This window comes from Cervus elaphus, chromosome 23 (assembly GCF_910594005.1).
Source record: "Cervus elaphus chromosome 23, mCerEla1.1, whole genome shotgun sequence".
NCBI classification, from domain to species: Eukaryota; Metazoa; Chordata; class Mammalia; order Artiodactyla; family Cervidae; genus Cervus; species Cervus elaphus.
Genome location: NC_057837.1, coordinates 74,132,814 through 74,148,905, shown reverse-complemented (window position 1 = coordinate 74,148,905; position 16,092 = coordinate 74,132,814). Strand labels below are relative to the sequence as shown.

General features: G+C 42.3%; 1 protein-coding gene across 5 annotated transcripts in view; it reads left to right on the top strand.

Annotated features, from left to right (window-relative positions):
• NCOA5 (nuclear receptor coactivator 5) overlaps positions 1–16,092 on the top strand; it is a 29,263-nt gene that overhangs the window by 11,160 nt on the left and 2,011 nt on the right. Inside the window, exons 2-7 of one of the 5 annotated variants that reach the window (XM_043883475.1) lie at positions 371–437; positions 8,879–9,205; positions 10,553–10,689; positions 11,867–11,993; positions 13,816–14,015; positions 15,380–15,700. In XM_043883475.1, coding sequence (XP_043739410.1) covers positions 400–437; positions 8,879–9,205; positions 10,553–10,689; positions 11,867–11,993; positions 13,816–14,015; positions 15,380–15,700 — 1,150 coding nt within the window. In that variant the 5' untranslated portion in view covers positions 371–399. Of the gene's footprint in view, positions 1–370; positions 438–8,878; positions 9,206–10,552; positions 10,690–11,821; positions 11,994–13,815; positions 14,016–15,379; positions 15,724–16,092 lie in introns of those variants that run through there. The other 4 variants (XM_043883477.1, XM_043883474.1, XM_043883478.1 and 1 more) reach the window with 4 other exon arrangements.

The window sequence follows — 16,092 nt, the reverse complement described above, 5'->3', positions numbered from 1 at the left end:
TCTTTCTTTCTGCTCCCCTCAAAAAAGGATCATACATCTGGCTCTCCAAGAGTTTAGAAGACAACCTTTTCCCCTTTTGGAGGGGGCAGTTTTTAGGTTTAAGCTTGGCAGTGTTAAAGCCTTGACATAATCAGTTTTACACAAATTATTTGTTAGCTAGAAAACTGAGGGACATTCTCTACCAAGCCATGACAGCGTGCTGCCGTAACTTAATAAAAATTGCCCAAGTGACTATGCGTCTGCTGAATGGATCTTCTCACACCATCTGGTTGTCATTGTAGTTTTTTTGTTGTTGCTTTCATTTGAAATGTGCTGATGATCTTGTTTTTATTCCGTAGCATTGAACAGATGGGTTGATTATTCTTTTCAGATATTAATAAGGCAGCGGAAAGAAGAAATATGAATACGGCTCCATCAAGACCCAGCCCCACACGAAGGTAAAGTACCCTGAAGCAGTGAGTTACCTTGGGAGAGTTGGGCTCTGGGGAGTTAAGCCCAACTTCGTACATCAAGGGTCTTTTCTTCCCCCCCAAGAAATCAGAAACGCACAAGCAAACAATAAGAACGTGAACCTGTGTGAAGGGCCTTGCTGCTTTTTTAGAACATACATCAGGAGATGCAGAGGAAGCTTTGTTTTCCGTGGCAAACCCAGCAAGTTCAGCTTGCACCGTGAGTTGCAGGCGATTGGAAGAGGATAAACCTCTGTGTGTCCCCCGCTCACGTGTCAGTGGGAGCCTCCACAGCAGGAGTGCCTGAGGGTCGTTGGTGTGTGCTGCGCTGCCCTGCAGCAGGCTCGACTCTTCATTCCACATGGCTGCCGGTCCAGATGTTCACCCAGGTTTACAGAAAGTGCTGCTTGAGAGATTGCTACTGTGCCTGTGCTGCAGATCCCCTGTGCGCTCGCATGCTTGGGTTACCTATTGAGGGGAAATAAAAAGGGCAAAAACACCCTACCTCTAGAAGTCTCCCTTTTTCTTAGTTTTCCTGGAAATAAAAGGCATCTCCCCAAATAGTCTTCCACTATTTACAAAAGAGACAGTCCTGATGTGTACCTTCAAGATATGCATTAAATTGGTCCCAGAGAAGACCCTCATTAATGTTGCCATTACACCAAAGATGAGTATGTTGTAATCAAACTGTCTGGCCTCATAAGTAGCACACAAGTGGATGCAGTGTGTGCAGTTTTGTGTGGAGTGCAGACATACATATCTCATATCTGGTGTCTCCTCATGGCCCAAGTGGATACTCAGTATGGATTTTGCCTTTGCCCCTAAGTAAAATGCCAGTTTTCCACAGTAAACTGTGTACCTAAACTATATACCACAGGAAACTACATTTCATATGATGAGTGAACATGCTGGGTACAACAAATCCTAGTCTGTACTGGTAGCTCCACAGGTCACTTGGGGGTATACCCAGCTAACTGGGCACTTACACATAACATATCGCTGTCCTGCTTTGAAACAAAAACACCTATAGTTTGTTACCTACTTAGAGGAAGGATTGGCTGCTCTGTGTTTGTACATGCGCCCACTTGGACCTGATGGTATTTTCTGAGCTACCAGGATTAAATTACACAGGTATGTTCTGCAGAGTTCAAGCAGACCTTAGGGACAGAGTAATGCTGCTGATTTCAGTTAGATTCTTTGAGCACTCTGCCTGGAAGTTGAATCTAACACCACAATTATAGCTGCACCACAGCTGTTAGCTGGATGCCCTGGTCATCCATTGGTTTCACTGCAGAAGTGAGCATATACATTGGTATTGTTTGTTTTCTCTGACACCATAAGGAATGCCTGCAGCTTGCAGGAAAATACGGTATTGATTGATTTTGTGTATATGTGTGAGTGTCCTAAAGAACATAAATGAATGCTTTGGAACTTCAGCAGATCCATATAATGTCTGTTTCCGTTGTGCTGCATCTAACCACGCTGCAGATGTTGGGCAGTCCCTTCAGTGTTGCTCCTCGTTGCCCTAGTAAACATGGAATGCAAGTGACTGAGAGTTTGCATCTAATAGTCAGACATATGGGGCTCCACTGGAAGCTGTGGTTGCTAAATAACTTGAAAGGAGATGCGGTGTATATCCAATTTCCAAGGAGCTCAAATGTGTATGTTTCTGAGGTAGGTAGCTTATAGGAGTGTAGAATTGGTCACTGTAAAGACACGCCCCTGGTAAAATCCTCCTGCTCTGTGTATCCTTATGATGTCTGTGATGTCAGGTAGTGTTTCCACAGGCAAAAAGGAGGTGGGGCTGCACGTCACAGAATAAAAAGTAGTTCTCATCTGTGCTGTGATAAGAATATTATATGTCATTCCACTGAAAGTATACCTAACCAGATGCTTTTAACATTTCCCATTATTGTAGGTATTCACTAAGCATTGGCAATGTTGGGGAAATAGCTTACTCCCCTGCTTGAAATCCAGTATTGCCATTGCCTGAGCATTAAATGTAAAAGATTAATTTCATCCCAGCCTAAAATTTCATCTGTAATGGAAGAATGCTTTTTTCTTTCTTTTTTTATAGCACCCCCCCCCAAGATAAACATACAAACAACATTGGAGGGGGCCTTTTAAAATGTTCTCCTTACCAGATTTATAAACATATGTCACTTACATTTTCATTTTAATATATCGTCTTCCTCAAAAATAAATTCTAAGATGAGGTCATTTGGGACATGGATTGGACTGTGGCTTCCCATTTATAATCAATAGGAGGGACAGCTAGGCTAATTAAAGATCCATTAAAAATCAGTCTTCTTGGTGATCCATCCCTAACTAGGTTCCTCAAAGTGTCGTTTAGCATGATTAAGTTTCATATAGTCATACTCAGTAAGATTTAGGGAAGAGGGATATTCACATTTAGTTAAAAAATCTATTCTGAGCCCTGTCTAAAAGTCTAAGCAGAGTCCCAGTTTTGTTCCATTTAAAAATAAAAATTTTCAAACCGTAAAGTCAGATAAATTGAATGTTGTATTCAAGATAGAACACTAACGTTTTGATCATTGTGCTTATCGTATATTGTCTCTTAAGATACTAGTCTGGAAGGCGCTAATCATTTCTCTGAGGGTGAACACTGGCTAGCACGCACTCTTCAGGTGCTTGCTTCCAGTCAAAACCTTGAGATAATTCCAAGTGTACCAGTATGTTGACAGCAATCCAGCTGCCTTCATTTAGCAACCCTAAACATTTTATGTGCCCCCAACCATGGAGGAATGCATTGTTCACAGGAAGAAAAAAAAAAGCTACCTATAGCAAGCATTTCCCTTAAGTTGTAACTGTTTCTTCAGTGTTGCTACTTTTAATAAGAAAATTATTTCTAAGCATGCTGGCAAGACCTTTGTAACAGTTATTTTGCTGGACTTTAACCTTGAGTGTCAAAACACCTCAGTATCTTTGGGAATTTTCACAGGATTATCACCTCTTCAAACGTCTCTGTAAGCCGCAGTTCTGCTGGCATTGCTCTCCGTTCAGTAATATGCCTCCCTAACGACTCCAGCTGTGGAAATGTGGTTCTCATGGGTACTGGCCCAGTCAAGCACAGAATTCTGCATCAGGGATCCCTGCTCTGGATCACATTTCAGCCTGAATTCTCATCATTTAACCCTTGGACCTCTTCATTGGACTCCACTGTGCACATTGAGAGCATTGCATAGTTAGCATGCAAGTTGTCTAGCATTGGTGCTAGGCATCAGTCCTTAACCATCCTCGGAGACCGGATCATGATTCTAGTCGCACCTCAGTTCTCAGTTTCCATCTTCAGCTCAGCACTTCAGCAGTCCAGGTCTTGGACTATCCTTCTGCAGACATGGCCTCTAAGTGATAGTCTACTTTCTAAGCCTTCCTTCATGACCTGAGGAAAAGCAAATAGAGTTAACTTGTCTACATCAAGACCTCTGCAGAGAATTTCTCTATGTGTTCGTGAAGCATGTTAGGCCTGGTGCCTCGTTGGTGAAAGTCATCAAGGATTGGTTCATCAGAAATAACCTGGCCATAGTCAACTATATTTCAGTTTTTTAAAAAAGAAAAGAAAAAGCCTAACTGCAGACAAGTTTCTTACGTGGCCTGAGGTGATTTCTATGTATCCACAGTGTTAATTCCTTTAATAACTGCTTGCTTCTTGGGTATGAGACTGCCCTAGCTGTAGGTGGGCTGTGCACTAACACTTAAGATCCGTCAGTTCTCAACAAGTGCTACCTCTCTACCAACAGAAGAGTTGCATTTGTGTTTGAGAAAATTATCAGTGCGCTTCCTAGGGAGAAGCATGGGCACTTAACAAAATTTGGATCTGTAAGGTGCGATAGCTTGTTGCACCCGTTAGCCTTCCTGCACCCAGTTACAAAATTCTGTACAAGTCTGTTGTCTCTGACGGTAGCATGGAGCTCCTGGTGGGGGATCAACATCACACAGCAGCCAGCCTTTTAGAGAATGGTATTTGTGGACAGTATCTGTGACAGAACAGAAATACAAAGAGCTGATGGATTTTTTTTTCAGGAGAAAGAAGGCTGGCTTTCCAAGGAAAATATTCCAGTGAACAGAAAGAAAAAAGGAGAAGCTGACAAAGAAAAGGACAGAGGCCTTCCTCCCTGACCTTCTGAACAGCCAAGGCCAAAGAACACCATCCTGGGCTTGAGGCTGCCTCTAGCCAAAGAGAAGCTCAGAGTCCATCAGTTATCCAAGAACTCTCAAATGCCTAGTGCTCCTCAGGAAGAGAAGCACTTCTGCCAGGAGCATATCACTTGCCATCTGAGCCATGGTCTCTTCCTTCATCCCTCCCTCCTCACCTCTCAGATGTTTTCAAATGGTGTGACTACCATTTCTCTCAAGGCAAAAGAGCATTGGCTTTTCCCCATCCTGCTGAATAGATGAGGAATTTGCAACAGAATTTTAGTGATGTTTATCAACTGCTTTCAGTTTGTGGACTCTGGTTCTGAAGTTTTAACTGTTGTTCAGTTTCTTTTTAGCTTCTGGTGACCTAGTAGCTGAGGGTACAGTGCATTGGTCTCCAGTTAAACAACTTTGGTACCATGGGATGATATAGTGAACTTCATTCTCCAGAAACTTGCTTCTAACCCACTTGTTATTTGAGGCCAAGCATCTTGTTCAGCAGGCTTCATCCTTGCGGCACTCTGAATCCTGCACATTGTACCACCTTTTTGTTATCTGGTTCTTATTTTGAGAAAGATGTTGGGGCCAACACCAGGATCCCTTTTGTTCTGGGGAGGTCTTTGTTTGGTTCCTAAAGGGTTGTTTTGTTTTTGTTTTTGTCTCCAGAAGAAAAGCAGTCTGCCATACTGCTTGTCTTTTGGAGAAAGGAAAGAAAGCTTTCCCGTTTCCTTTTAGAGCCTTGCTATTCCTCTCTGTCCCTGCTTCTGCTACTCCTTTGGTTCTTCTTCCCCTTGTGAATATCGTCTCTTCTACATTTTTACCTAGAAGGTAATTAAGGGGGAATTTGTAGTTTTGTTGCACATAGACTTTAGATTGACTGCTTGCCTTCTCAAACTAGAAGCATGAGCCTAGACTTTGGGAATCTAGGGTATTGTGGTCAACCTCCAGGAATAAACTCTCGACAGGTGAGTAAGGTATTTCAGTGGATTCAAAAGAATGAGAACCGGATGTGGCATTTGTAATCATCCTAAGGCTGTGAAAAGTGCCATGATGTGGTGGTATTATCCCTGTCCCCACCCTCCATCCTGTTTTCTCAAGCCTATGGCTTTGTGTGTGGTCTGTGGTCTGTCAGGTTCATGATCTCTTTCGGTCTTGATTGCCAAAGAGCACTTGAAATCTGATTCCACCTCTAATGAATTTTTTCTGACTGCTCCCCAAGGCAGGTTTATCTGCCGATCATTAATCCAGAAATACTTTACAGTTGTCCCTTCCCATTGGATCCTGGGTGTTTGCCCACAATATACACTATATCAGATGTTACATGTGTTAGAGGGATTATATGACATAATAAAAGTTGAAGTAAGAGTCTTGGTTACTTTGCACGTTATTCTAGTGGGAAAACTCTTTAGCCATCCTCATTTAAATTCTCTGATCTCCCATATGTTTGCTCCCACCAATCAAGAGTACTTGTGAGCCTTAAAACATATGACAAGGACTTTTCATAGAAACAAAGTTGGCATTTAAATTGTTTTTGCTGTGACCATGTGGATGAAGTGAAAATGACGCTTTCTTCCAAGCTGAGGGCATCATGATGAATGTCTATATGTGTAATCATGGTAGATGACAAAAATATGAGGAAGACATGATGCCTACTCTTGAGAGGCTTACAGTTTAGTTGAATAACTTAGTTTATTAAACATTTACTGAACTCTGTGCTGTGTCCTGTGGATACAAAGCATTCAAGTGAGCTTACTGTTTGGTAGGGAAGCCATTGCAAACAAATAACTACAGAACAGTGTGATAAGTGCAGCAATAGAAATATATGTGCAGAGCAAGACTCATGTAACAGGTTCATGGAGCATCTGCTCTATGCCAGACAATATAAGCCTATGTAGTGGCTTTATCATGGAGTCAAACTGACAGTCCTTGTCTTCATGGACTTGCAGTCTAGTAGGGCTGACAAGTGTTAAACAAGTAAATTGATATGTGACATCAAATTGTGATAAATAACATGAGTGAAACAGTGCTATGAGAGAAGGTGGCCAAAATTTAGGGACCAAAGTTGTTTTTTGGGGGGGGGGGGGGGGGGGACCAAAGTTTTAAACTAACAGAATCATGGAGTAAGGGATGGTTAAGCCTGAGACCTGGAAAAATGAGTGTGGAGTAGTTCCTGCTGCACAGTGAGAGGCATTGGGAAAAACCTTGACTAGTTACAGCTGAAAAGTTAATATGGTAAGAAAGACGCAGACTAGGGAGGGGGCGGAATAAGTTTGGAGGAAACAAGAGCTGAGGCAGGGCAGAGTCTTATTAGCCTCAGTAGAGATTTTGAACTGAATTCTAAATACTCTGGGAAACCAGCGAAGGGTTTTACATATTTAAAAGATGGTTCTAGAGTAATCTAAAAGAAGATTAGGAAACAGGCAAGAGCAGAAATGGGGAGACTACTTTAGAAGGCTCTGCTGTGGTTTTGGGGAAAGGTGGTTTGGGGTTGGCCTTCATTGGTTCCAATGGGGAGAAAGAAACATGGGCAGAATGGATATCGATTTCAGAGAAAGAGTGAACCGATTTTGGAAATGTCATTGGAAGAGTGGATAGATAGGGCTTTAAAGAAAGGATGACATCCAGTTTCCTGGCTTGAGCAACTGAGTAGATAGATGTGCCGTTTATTGAGATGGAAATGACTGGGGGAGGGACCTTTTTGCTGGAAAAGATCAAGAGTTCAGGGCAGGTTTTACGGAGGAGGTAATCCTTAAAGCGGGTCTTACAAGGAGACATTGTAAAAAGGTAAATCAGATCTAGATGAGTAATAGAAATAGTAAGTGCTCTAAGAGTTTAGCAGGAGAGATTAGCAGTTACTCCAGAGATAGAGAATATTTTTTGGAAGACATGGGACATGAACTTGGCTTTGAGCGTTGGGTGATACTTGAGTTAGTGCAGGAAAATCATTCCACGATGAAAAGCCATATGAACAGAAATACTGAGTTAAGTCATAAGAACATGTGAGTTAAGTCATAAGAACAGCTTAAGTAGAACTAAGGAAGTTGGATCAGGAAATGAGGAAGAAATAATAAATGGAAAGGGGCCAAATTTGTTAGGGAAGAGTGCCCAGAAGCGTGATAGCCAAGCTGCAGTTGGTAACAGGTGGAAATCGATGGTTTATCTGGTATTTGCTGAAAGAATTGAAATCTGGAAGGTTGGATTTTGGTTTTGTATCTTAAAAATTCTTGGTGGTGCCAGCATAGAATAAGGGTTTGGATTGAACTTAAAAGTCCAATGGGAATGAACAAGAAAAGCAAAGAGTATTCAAGTGACTTGATAGGGAAGAAAAATCAAAGTTAACTCTCAAGAACTTAAACCTTGGTAACTGGGAAGATGATTTTTGGCAAAAGTGAAAAGGTCTGACTGCGCCTGAGTGGGTTGAATAAGAAGCTTAATTTTAAATATGTTGAGAATGAGTTCCCAGTGGGGTAGATTGTCTCATGGAGAATATTGAATCAGATCAAGCCGAACACCTGTGACTTCAAACACTTTTGTTTTTAAACAAAGAATACCTTGACCAGAAGGAACCAGGTTCTACATAAACTTTAGACTGAGAGAGACCACTACTCATATGTTAAGAAGATAGAGTGTTCCTGTACTTGACTGTGTGTCTTGTATTGTACTTCTCTTTCTTCTTTCCCCTTTATTTGATTGATCCTGCTCAATGTTTTTTTAAGTAACGTTTTCTGTACTTTTAAGGATAACTCCTTGGATCACCATTACTTTGTATAAGATTGTGCCAACCTTGTACGAGATTGTGTCATTTGCTCATTTTTCCTTCATGAGTCTTGCCCCTTATTATGACCACCCCCCAACGCAGCAACTATTCTCCCCTTTTAAAATCTCTTTCAAACAAGTTTGGTGGGAAGAAATGAATGAGGGAAGACCCTTTCAGTTTGAAAACCTGTTGAGATAGAGATGATAGTTTGACATGTATACAAAATATTGAGTTACCCCCCAAAATCTGATAAACACTATGACCCCAGTCAAAACCCTTGGCTGTGGATCATACATTCTTCCTTGAATATCCTAATCTTTGGAGATTCTAAAACCTGCTAGTCTTTATTTGCTGACCAGATGGGTGACTGTCCTTAAAATTGTAATCTTATTTCTCACTGACTGCTGTGTTTTAGAGAAAAATGCTTGGAGGGTGGGGGCTTTCTCCAGTAAAGAGGTCAAGGGTCAACTCCTTCAGTTCCTTTGTCTTAGCATCTTCTTGCCCCCTCCCACAGAGATCCATATGGCTTTGGAGATAGTCGAGATACAAGACGTGATCGATCGCCCATTCGAGGAAGTCCAAGAAGAGAGCCCAGGGATGGCAGAAATGGCCGGGATGCTCGAGATGGCAGAGACATGCGAGACCCCAGAGATTTGCGGGACCACAGAGATACCAGAGACATTCGGGATCACCGAGACAGCAGAAGTATGCGTGATGCTCGGGACATGAGGGATCTTAGAGACTTTCGTGACCTGAGAGAAACTAGGAATTTTCGAGATCACCGAGATCCCATGTACGATAGATACAGAGAGATGAGAGAGTCCCGAGATCCCATGTACAGGTAACCTCTGCAGCCCTTCTGCTTGCTGGGCTTTTTGTTTGTTTGTTTTTGGTAGCAGTCTTTTTTATGTTTGTTCTGCTGAACTAATTGAAAACTCTATAGCAGTGCCTTTCTTAGGCCTATGTTTCCGGTGTCTATCACCATGAGAGATGTGCTGCTTAATAAATACTTGCTGAATATGTGATTGAAGACGGATTTTACTTAATGAATCTGGGTCTCTTTCTGTGGGCTGTGAATGGCACCATTGTGCAAATGGAGAAAAAGATGGGAGTGCAAATTGTTTTGGCCATGCAGGACCACAGGGTAGATGTACAAATGGCCAATAAATATGTGAAAAGATACTTGACATCCTTAGTTAGCAGAGAAATGCAAATCAAAGCCACAATGAGATAGCACTTCATAATTACTAGGATGGCTTTATTAGTTTTTTTTTTTTAAGTGTTGGCAAAGTGTAGAGGAACTAGAACCCTCATACATTGCTGGTAGGAATGCAAAGTAGTATGACCGCTGTGAAAAAGTTTGGTGGTCCCTCAGAAAGTTAAGTGTGGTAGAATTAATGATCCACCAGCTCCACTCTTGAATATATATCCAAAAGAATTGAAAAGAGGAACTCACATAGATGGGTGTGACTGTACATAGCAACACTATTCACAGTAGCCAAAAGGTAGACACCACTCAAATGTCCATCAATAGATGGATTAAAAAGTATGATATATCCATACAGTATATTATTCAGCCATAAAAAGAAAGGTCATTTTTATACCTGCTAAGCCTTGATAGACCTTAAAAAATATGCTACATGAAATAAATATGCTACATTGTCACAAAAGACAAATATATGTTTTCACTTATATGAAATATTTAGAAAAGGCAAATTCATAGAAAGTAGATTAGAAGTTACAGAGATTGGGGGTGAGTTTCTGTTCAGATTGTTCAGGATGATGAAAATTATTTTATATATGTATACTTTTTTGATTTGTTCTATTTTTTAACCACGATTTTTAAAAAGCACAAGGAAGGAGGCTTGGGGTAGGGCCTAGAATGGTTATTCAAAACTAATATCAATAATTACTACCAGTTATTTTGTGTTTACTTTGGGCCAGGGAGCTTACATTATGCTGAGAGCGTTCTGTACATCCGCCCAGTCCCTTTGAAAGGTAGGTTAACTCAGTCCCAGCCACAGAGCTGATGAGCAGTAAGTCCCAGATACTAATTTTCTTTCCTAATCCCAAAGTTCTGTGCCTTACTATGTCATCCTCACAGACAGCTGGGTCTTGAAGAATTCTCTGTATTTGATTTTTGCAGGATAAAACCTTTAACATTGTGCACATTTCTTTACCTTTTCAGGAGAGAAGGCTCTTATGACCGATACCTGCGAATGGATGACTACTGCAGGAGGAAAGATGATGCTTACTTTGACCGTTACAGAGATAGCTTTGATGGACGAGGCCCTCCAGGCCCAGAAAGTCAGTCTCGTGCAAAAGGTAAAGTAGAACAAACAGTTTATTCTTATCACAAATAGAACACTTTACAAAAGAAAGAGGAAACTAATAACCAGCTGGAAAGGAGCTAATGACTTGGCTCAGCAATTCACGAAAAGAAGAAATACAAACGGCCTGTTCATTTGTAGAGAGCATTCAGCTTGAAAATCATTTTTAAAATGCAAAGTAGTACTGTCATCTGGTTTAGTCACCCAACAAGAAGAAATAAATATGAAATACTATCAATAAGAAAAGAAATGGGGGAATACATGTAACTCCATGGCTGATTCATGTCAATGTATTATGACAAAACCCACTGCAATGTTGTGAAGTGATTGGCCTACAACTAGTAAAAATAAAGAGCAAAAAAAAAGAAAAGAAATGAACCAAAGATTGAAGCTGAAGAGGTTAAATGTTTGCTTTTTGCTCACTGCCCAAATAAATATAGCTGTCTGCATTACCTGTGTCGTATGTGGGGAGAGTTGTTTTATTTATAATTTTTACCTAAGAGCATCTACTTTTTAGATAAAGACATGTTTTTTTAAAGCCTTGATTTTCTCAGTGTATTTAATACATCTTTAAGATTTTTAAGTTGTTTTATTCCTGGTCAAGTTAAGAGCCTCATTTTTAGTTTGTTACAGAACTTATACTTTACTGCCTGGTTTTGTTTGGGATTTTTTGTTGTGCTTTTTTTTTTTTTAATTACCTGATTTTTTTTTAAAGCAAATTACAATTACCTGTCAATAAGAATCTTAAATGGTTGTCCCAAAAATGAATATTAGGATAATAATGAGATACTATCTTTTGTCTATCAATTGGCAGGTTGTTTTTTTTTTTTAAATGACAAAACTCAGTGTTGACCAAGATATGGAGAAATAGCACTAGGTGATCCATCCCAAAGAAAGGATGAATTAGTAATATCCTTTCCTAGAGGACATTCTGGTAGCATGTATCAGATTAAAGCAGACATGCCCTGTAATCCATTCATTCCATTTTAATGAACTTATAATAGTAAAAAAATAAAAATTTTTTAGGAGGTAGTCTAGAGGATTACTTCAGAGGAGATGTGTATATTACAACCTTTGCCTACAAGTAGTTCAGGATTGAAAATAAGGTCTGTGACTTATTTTTATAGAAAGGCACGGTCCATGTTTCAGTTTTCCCTGGTGTCATCCTGCAGAGCGTCTGAAACGTGAGGAACGTCGTAGAGAAGAGCTCTATCGTCAGTATTTTGAGGAAATCCAGAGACGCTTTGATGCTGAGAGGCCTGTTGATTGTTCTGTGATTGTGGTCAACAAGCAGACTAAGTAAGAACCCTTTGGATTTTCCCTGAGTGAGGAGAAGAAGCAGAAGAGAAATTAGAAGTTTAGTCGTCTTCTTGGCAGCTGTACCCACTGCCAGGCTGTGTACGCTGGCGTTGCTGTACTGTGTTAACCAGAGTTCTTTCAGTTGTAGATGACAGAAAACCCACTGCAAACTGGCTTGAGCCCAAAGGGAAATTTTTAGTTTGCTTGACTGGGACGTTCAGGCATGGCTGCATTCAGGGTCAGCCTCTCATAATGACTTAGTCTTTGTGTTGCCTTCACTCTCAGACAAGCTGTCTACTTGAAAAGACAGAACAGCGCTAGCTCTTGACATGAGACATGAATCTCCTTAGCTTAGCAAACCCATGGAAAGAGAGCTGCTTTTTCCTGTTGCTTCCACCTGAAGTCCTGGAATTATTTCCCATCCCTAGACTGTCACTTTGGCCAGCAGTGCTGGGATGCCCTGATTGGCCAGGGCTAGGTCATGTGCCCACCCATAGTGCTAAAAGTGGGATTAACCCCGTGGAACTGGTGTAGACTGAGTGGTAAAGGGGTGCCTCCCCAAAGGAAAATCCGAGGGCATGTATGTTGGTCAGGCAAAGCAGTAGATGTCCTCTTTGTGAGAGAACCCCGAGTCCCTAATACTTTGGAAGGCATGTCTCTGCATTCGTCAGCCAAGAAACTGGCTTTCTTTGTGAAGTGCCATGGCCTTGCAGAGCTGTTAGGTGACCGTGCTAGCCAAGCCAGAGCTCACAGCACTATTTTATTCTACCTCTGTTTCACATTCTTTCCTTGAATAAGCAGCTCAGAGGTGCAGAAGGGAGTGTAGCAGCTTGCAAGTTTGGCAGTAGCTATGTTCCCTTTCCCCATGTGGTTAGTAAATAACTTCATGTATTTTCTAGCAGTTTGGGGTTAAAGAGCTAATTTTCAAGGCAGAAGCTAGGGAAATAGGTGTTGAGACACCAAACAGCAGGCAGAGTTCACAGGCTCTGGACTGCCTTGTTTAGAAGTAGATGCTGCTTTAACTTGCATATAGCTTTTTTGCTTTTTTATTTTTAAATGCATCATAACAGCTATCATTTTCTGAGCACCTACTCTGTACTACTCCGTGCTAAGCGCTTTAAATTATTTTTCTAATCTTCATAGTAATCGTGTTTCATGTGTATTCATTCATCAAATTTTTTCTGTGTGTGGCAGGTGCTAGGTCCTGAAGCTTAATGCTAATGAGCAAAACACACATGGCCCCTTCCTCTTGTGGAGGTTATACCCTAGTTGGACAGATGACAAAAATAAATGTATTGGTGATGAGTCTTATGAGAAGAAATATATCAAGGATCTGATTTAGATTGGAGAGAAAGTTAAGGAAATGACATATGAGCTGAGCCGTATTATTCCTGTCTGATTGGTAAAGAAACTGAGGTTTGTAAGAGGTAAAGGGATTTGCTTAAAGCTTCAACTTTGCAAGTAAATGTTAGGGCTAAGATCTAAACCTGTCTCTAGCATTTAAAACCCATGCTTTTTCCACTATGGTGTACAGCCTCTGCCAAGACAGAAATGTGCTACAAGTCTTAGGCAACAGGATGGTGTTTAGGAATGACCATCAGACCAGAGAATCAAGAGAAGGGCCTGGGATACTAAGTACTGTTCCATTGGAAGCTTCTGAGCCAATATAAAGAGAAGGAATTGGTTTAGATTCTTGGAGCCTGAAGAAGGTGCTAGGGAGACACTGGTAGAGCTAGGAGTTGAAGTCTTCTGGCTGAGGTGCCACTGTGCAGATTGGGAGTTGATCAGGGAGTACTCAACTGGATCCTGTTTGTTTCTACAGAGATTATGCTGAATCTGTGGGGCGGAAGGTCCGAGACCTAGGCATGGTAGTAGATTTGATCTTCCTCAACACGGAAGTATCACTGTCCCAAGCCTTGGAGGATGTGAGCAGGGGAGGGTCTCCCTTTGCTATTGTCATCACCCAGCAACACCAGATTCACCGCTCCTGTACAGTCAACATCATGTTTGGAACCCCGCAAGGTATGGAGGCCCCCGTGGGTTAGAATTCCAGAAACTTCCAGATGCTAGTTCATTAATTTTTTTATGGCTTACTCAGAAGCAGCAGGTTTTAGGAAAAGGTATTTCAGCTCAAATGTGGTAGGGCCCTTTTATAAGTGCATGGCAGAAACTTGCATAGTCATTTATTTGTTTGATCTTCTTTCACTGGATACAGTTCTGGGCCTGCTGTGTATGACGTTACATTCAGCCCTTAGGTATGTGCAGTGATGTGTTGGCAAATGTTTAACAGCCAGTTCTGGGGTGGGGACGGCGTGGTTTATAGAATTTGCTGATTTCCATGGTGTAAATACTCCCACTGTGTTCTATTTCAAGCCACCAACATGAAGTCACTTCAGGGCAAGTTGGGAAGAGAGGCGCACAGTCTGCTCGCCCCAGCGAGAGCCAGCTCCAGCACCGCTCTGGCACACCCTGCACTGAGCGCGGTGGAGCCCCTGCTTTCACCAGACTTTGGGATGAGGGACAAAGCATGTGCCAGGCAGTTAGGAGACTCTTTGTTAGTGTGCTGGAGAAGTCAGTGGAGGGACTTTGAGAAGAGGGAGGCAGCCTTGACCTCCTGGAGGCCCAGGGGAGGTTTCCTGAAGTCCTTCCCTGAAGTAACTTTTAGTCTTTTGCCCCCAGATTATTGAGACTCAGTCAACTGCTGCCTTGCGGATTGCTCTCACAGCATAGACTTTTCCCTTCTTCCACCACCCTGGGCCCTCTATTTGCCTGACCAGTTTTACCCATTAGCATAGAGTGTAGAAGCCTCTCCAGTAGGTCATTCGCCTCTCTGAGGAGCAGTCCTCAAGATGTGTGAAGACATTTATATCAAGTGCCAAGAAGTCTTCTCACCACCTTATAAATCTTGTTGCCCAAGGGTGAGGGGAGGAGGTTATTTAGGATCATAATTTGATCTTAATCCATAACCTTTGAACTGATACATTAACAGACAACTCTATCCTGAGGAGCGCGGTGGAAAGCCAGGCTTTACAGAAGGGCTGTTTGGACCCCCATGGCCTGCCTCCTGTGGTTATTCTCCACATGGTCTTTTTCAATCTGTGAGAGACTGTCGTGTTTCTCTGGTTTTTACTACATGTCTGTGATCTAAGAATTCCCCACAGAGCTAGCTCTCTACAAGGGTGTCTGTTTCCCACTGAAGAAACCCATTCTCTGTCTTCCCAGCTGCATCCCCTCCCTCCCACCTCTCCCCATCCCCATTCCAAGGCTTTTTGTCAGTGAAATGGTTTTCTTGCTTGTTTGAGGTCAGGAAAGGCTTGGTAGAGTTCAGCAGGTGGGCACTGAAATCTGTCATGGGAGAAAATAACTCATGTCATTCCCTCCTACAGAGCATCGCAACATGCCCCAGGCAGACGCCATGGTGCTGGTGGCCAGAAATTATGAGCGCTATAAGAATGAGTGCCGGGAGAAGGAGCGCGAGGAGATTGCCAGACAGGCGGCCAAGATGGCTGATGAAGCCATCCTCCAGGAAAGAGAGCGAGGAGGCCCTGAGGAAGGGATGCGCGGGGGGCACCCTCCAGCCATCCAAAGCCTCATCAACCTGCTGGCCGACAACAGGTACCTCACTGCTGAAGAGACTGACAAGATCATCAACTACCTTCGAGAGAGGAAGGAGCGGCTTATGAGGAGCAGCGCCGACTCTCTGCCTGGTGAGCTACGTGGCAGGGCCGAGGTGAAGTTCTGACTCTGCATTTCTCTACCCCCAGGCTCTGTTGGGAGGGTGGCAGGCCCAGGGGTCTTTGGGGTGCATAAGGGAATGAGCCCATCCCATGGGTTTTCCCGCATGGGCCATCCTTGCTGGTGTAATAATGGTAACTTAAGATTTGGATACTGAATTCTGATCCCTGTAGTTAATGTGGTGGTGGGTGGGCTAGTATTGCTGACTCCCTGGGAACCAAGATGGATGCCCTTTTTTTTAAAAGTAGTTCTCTGGGGAAACTAAGCTGTTTACTGAAAACAGCACATACTATGAAGTGGCCCCTTTGGGAAATCAATGTTATAGTCTGTGTACTGTGTGATTGATGTAATCAGTGATTGTTGT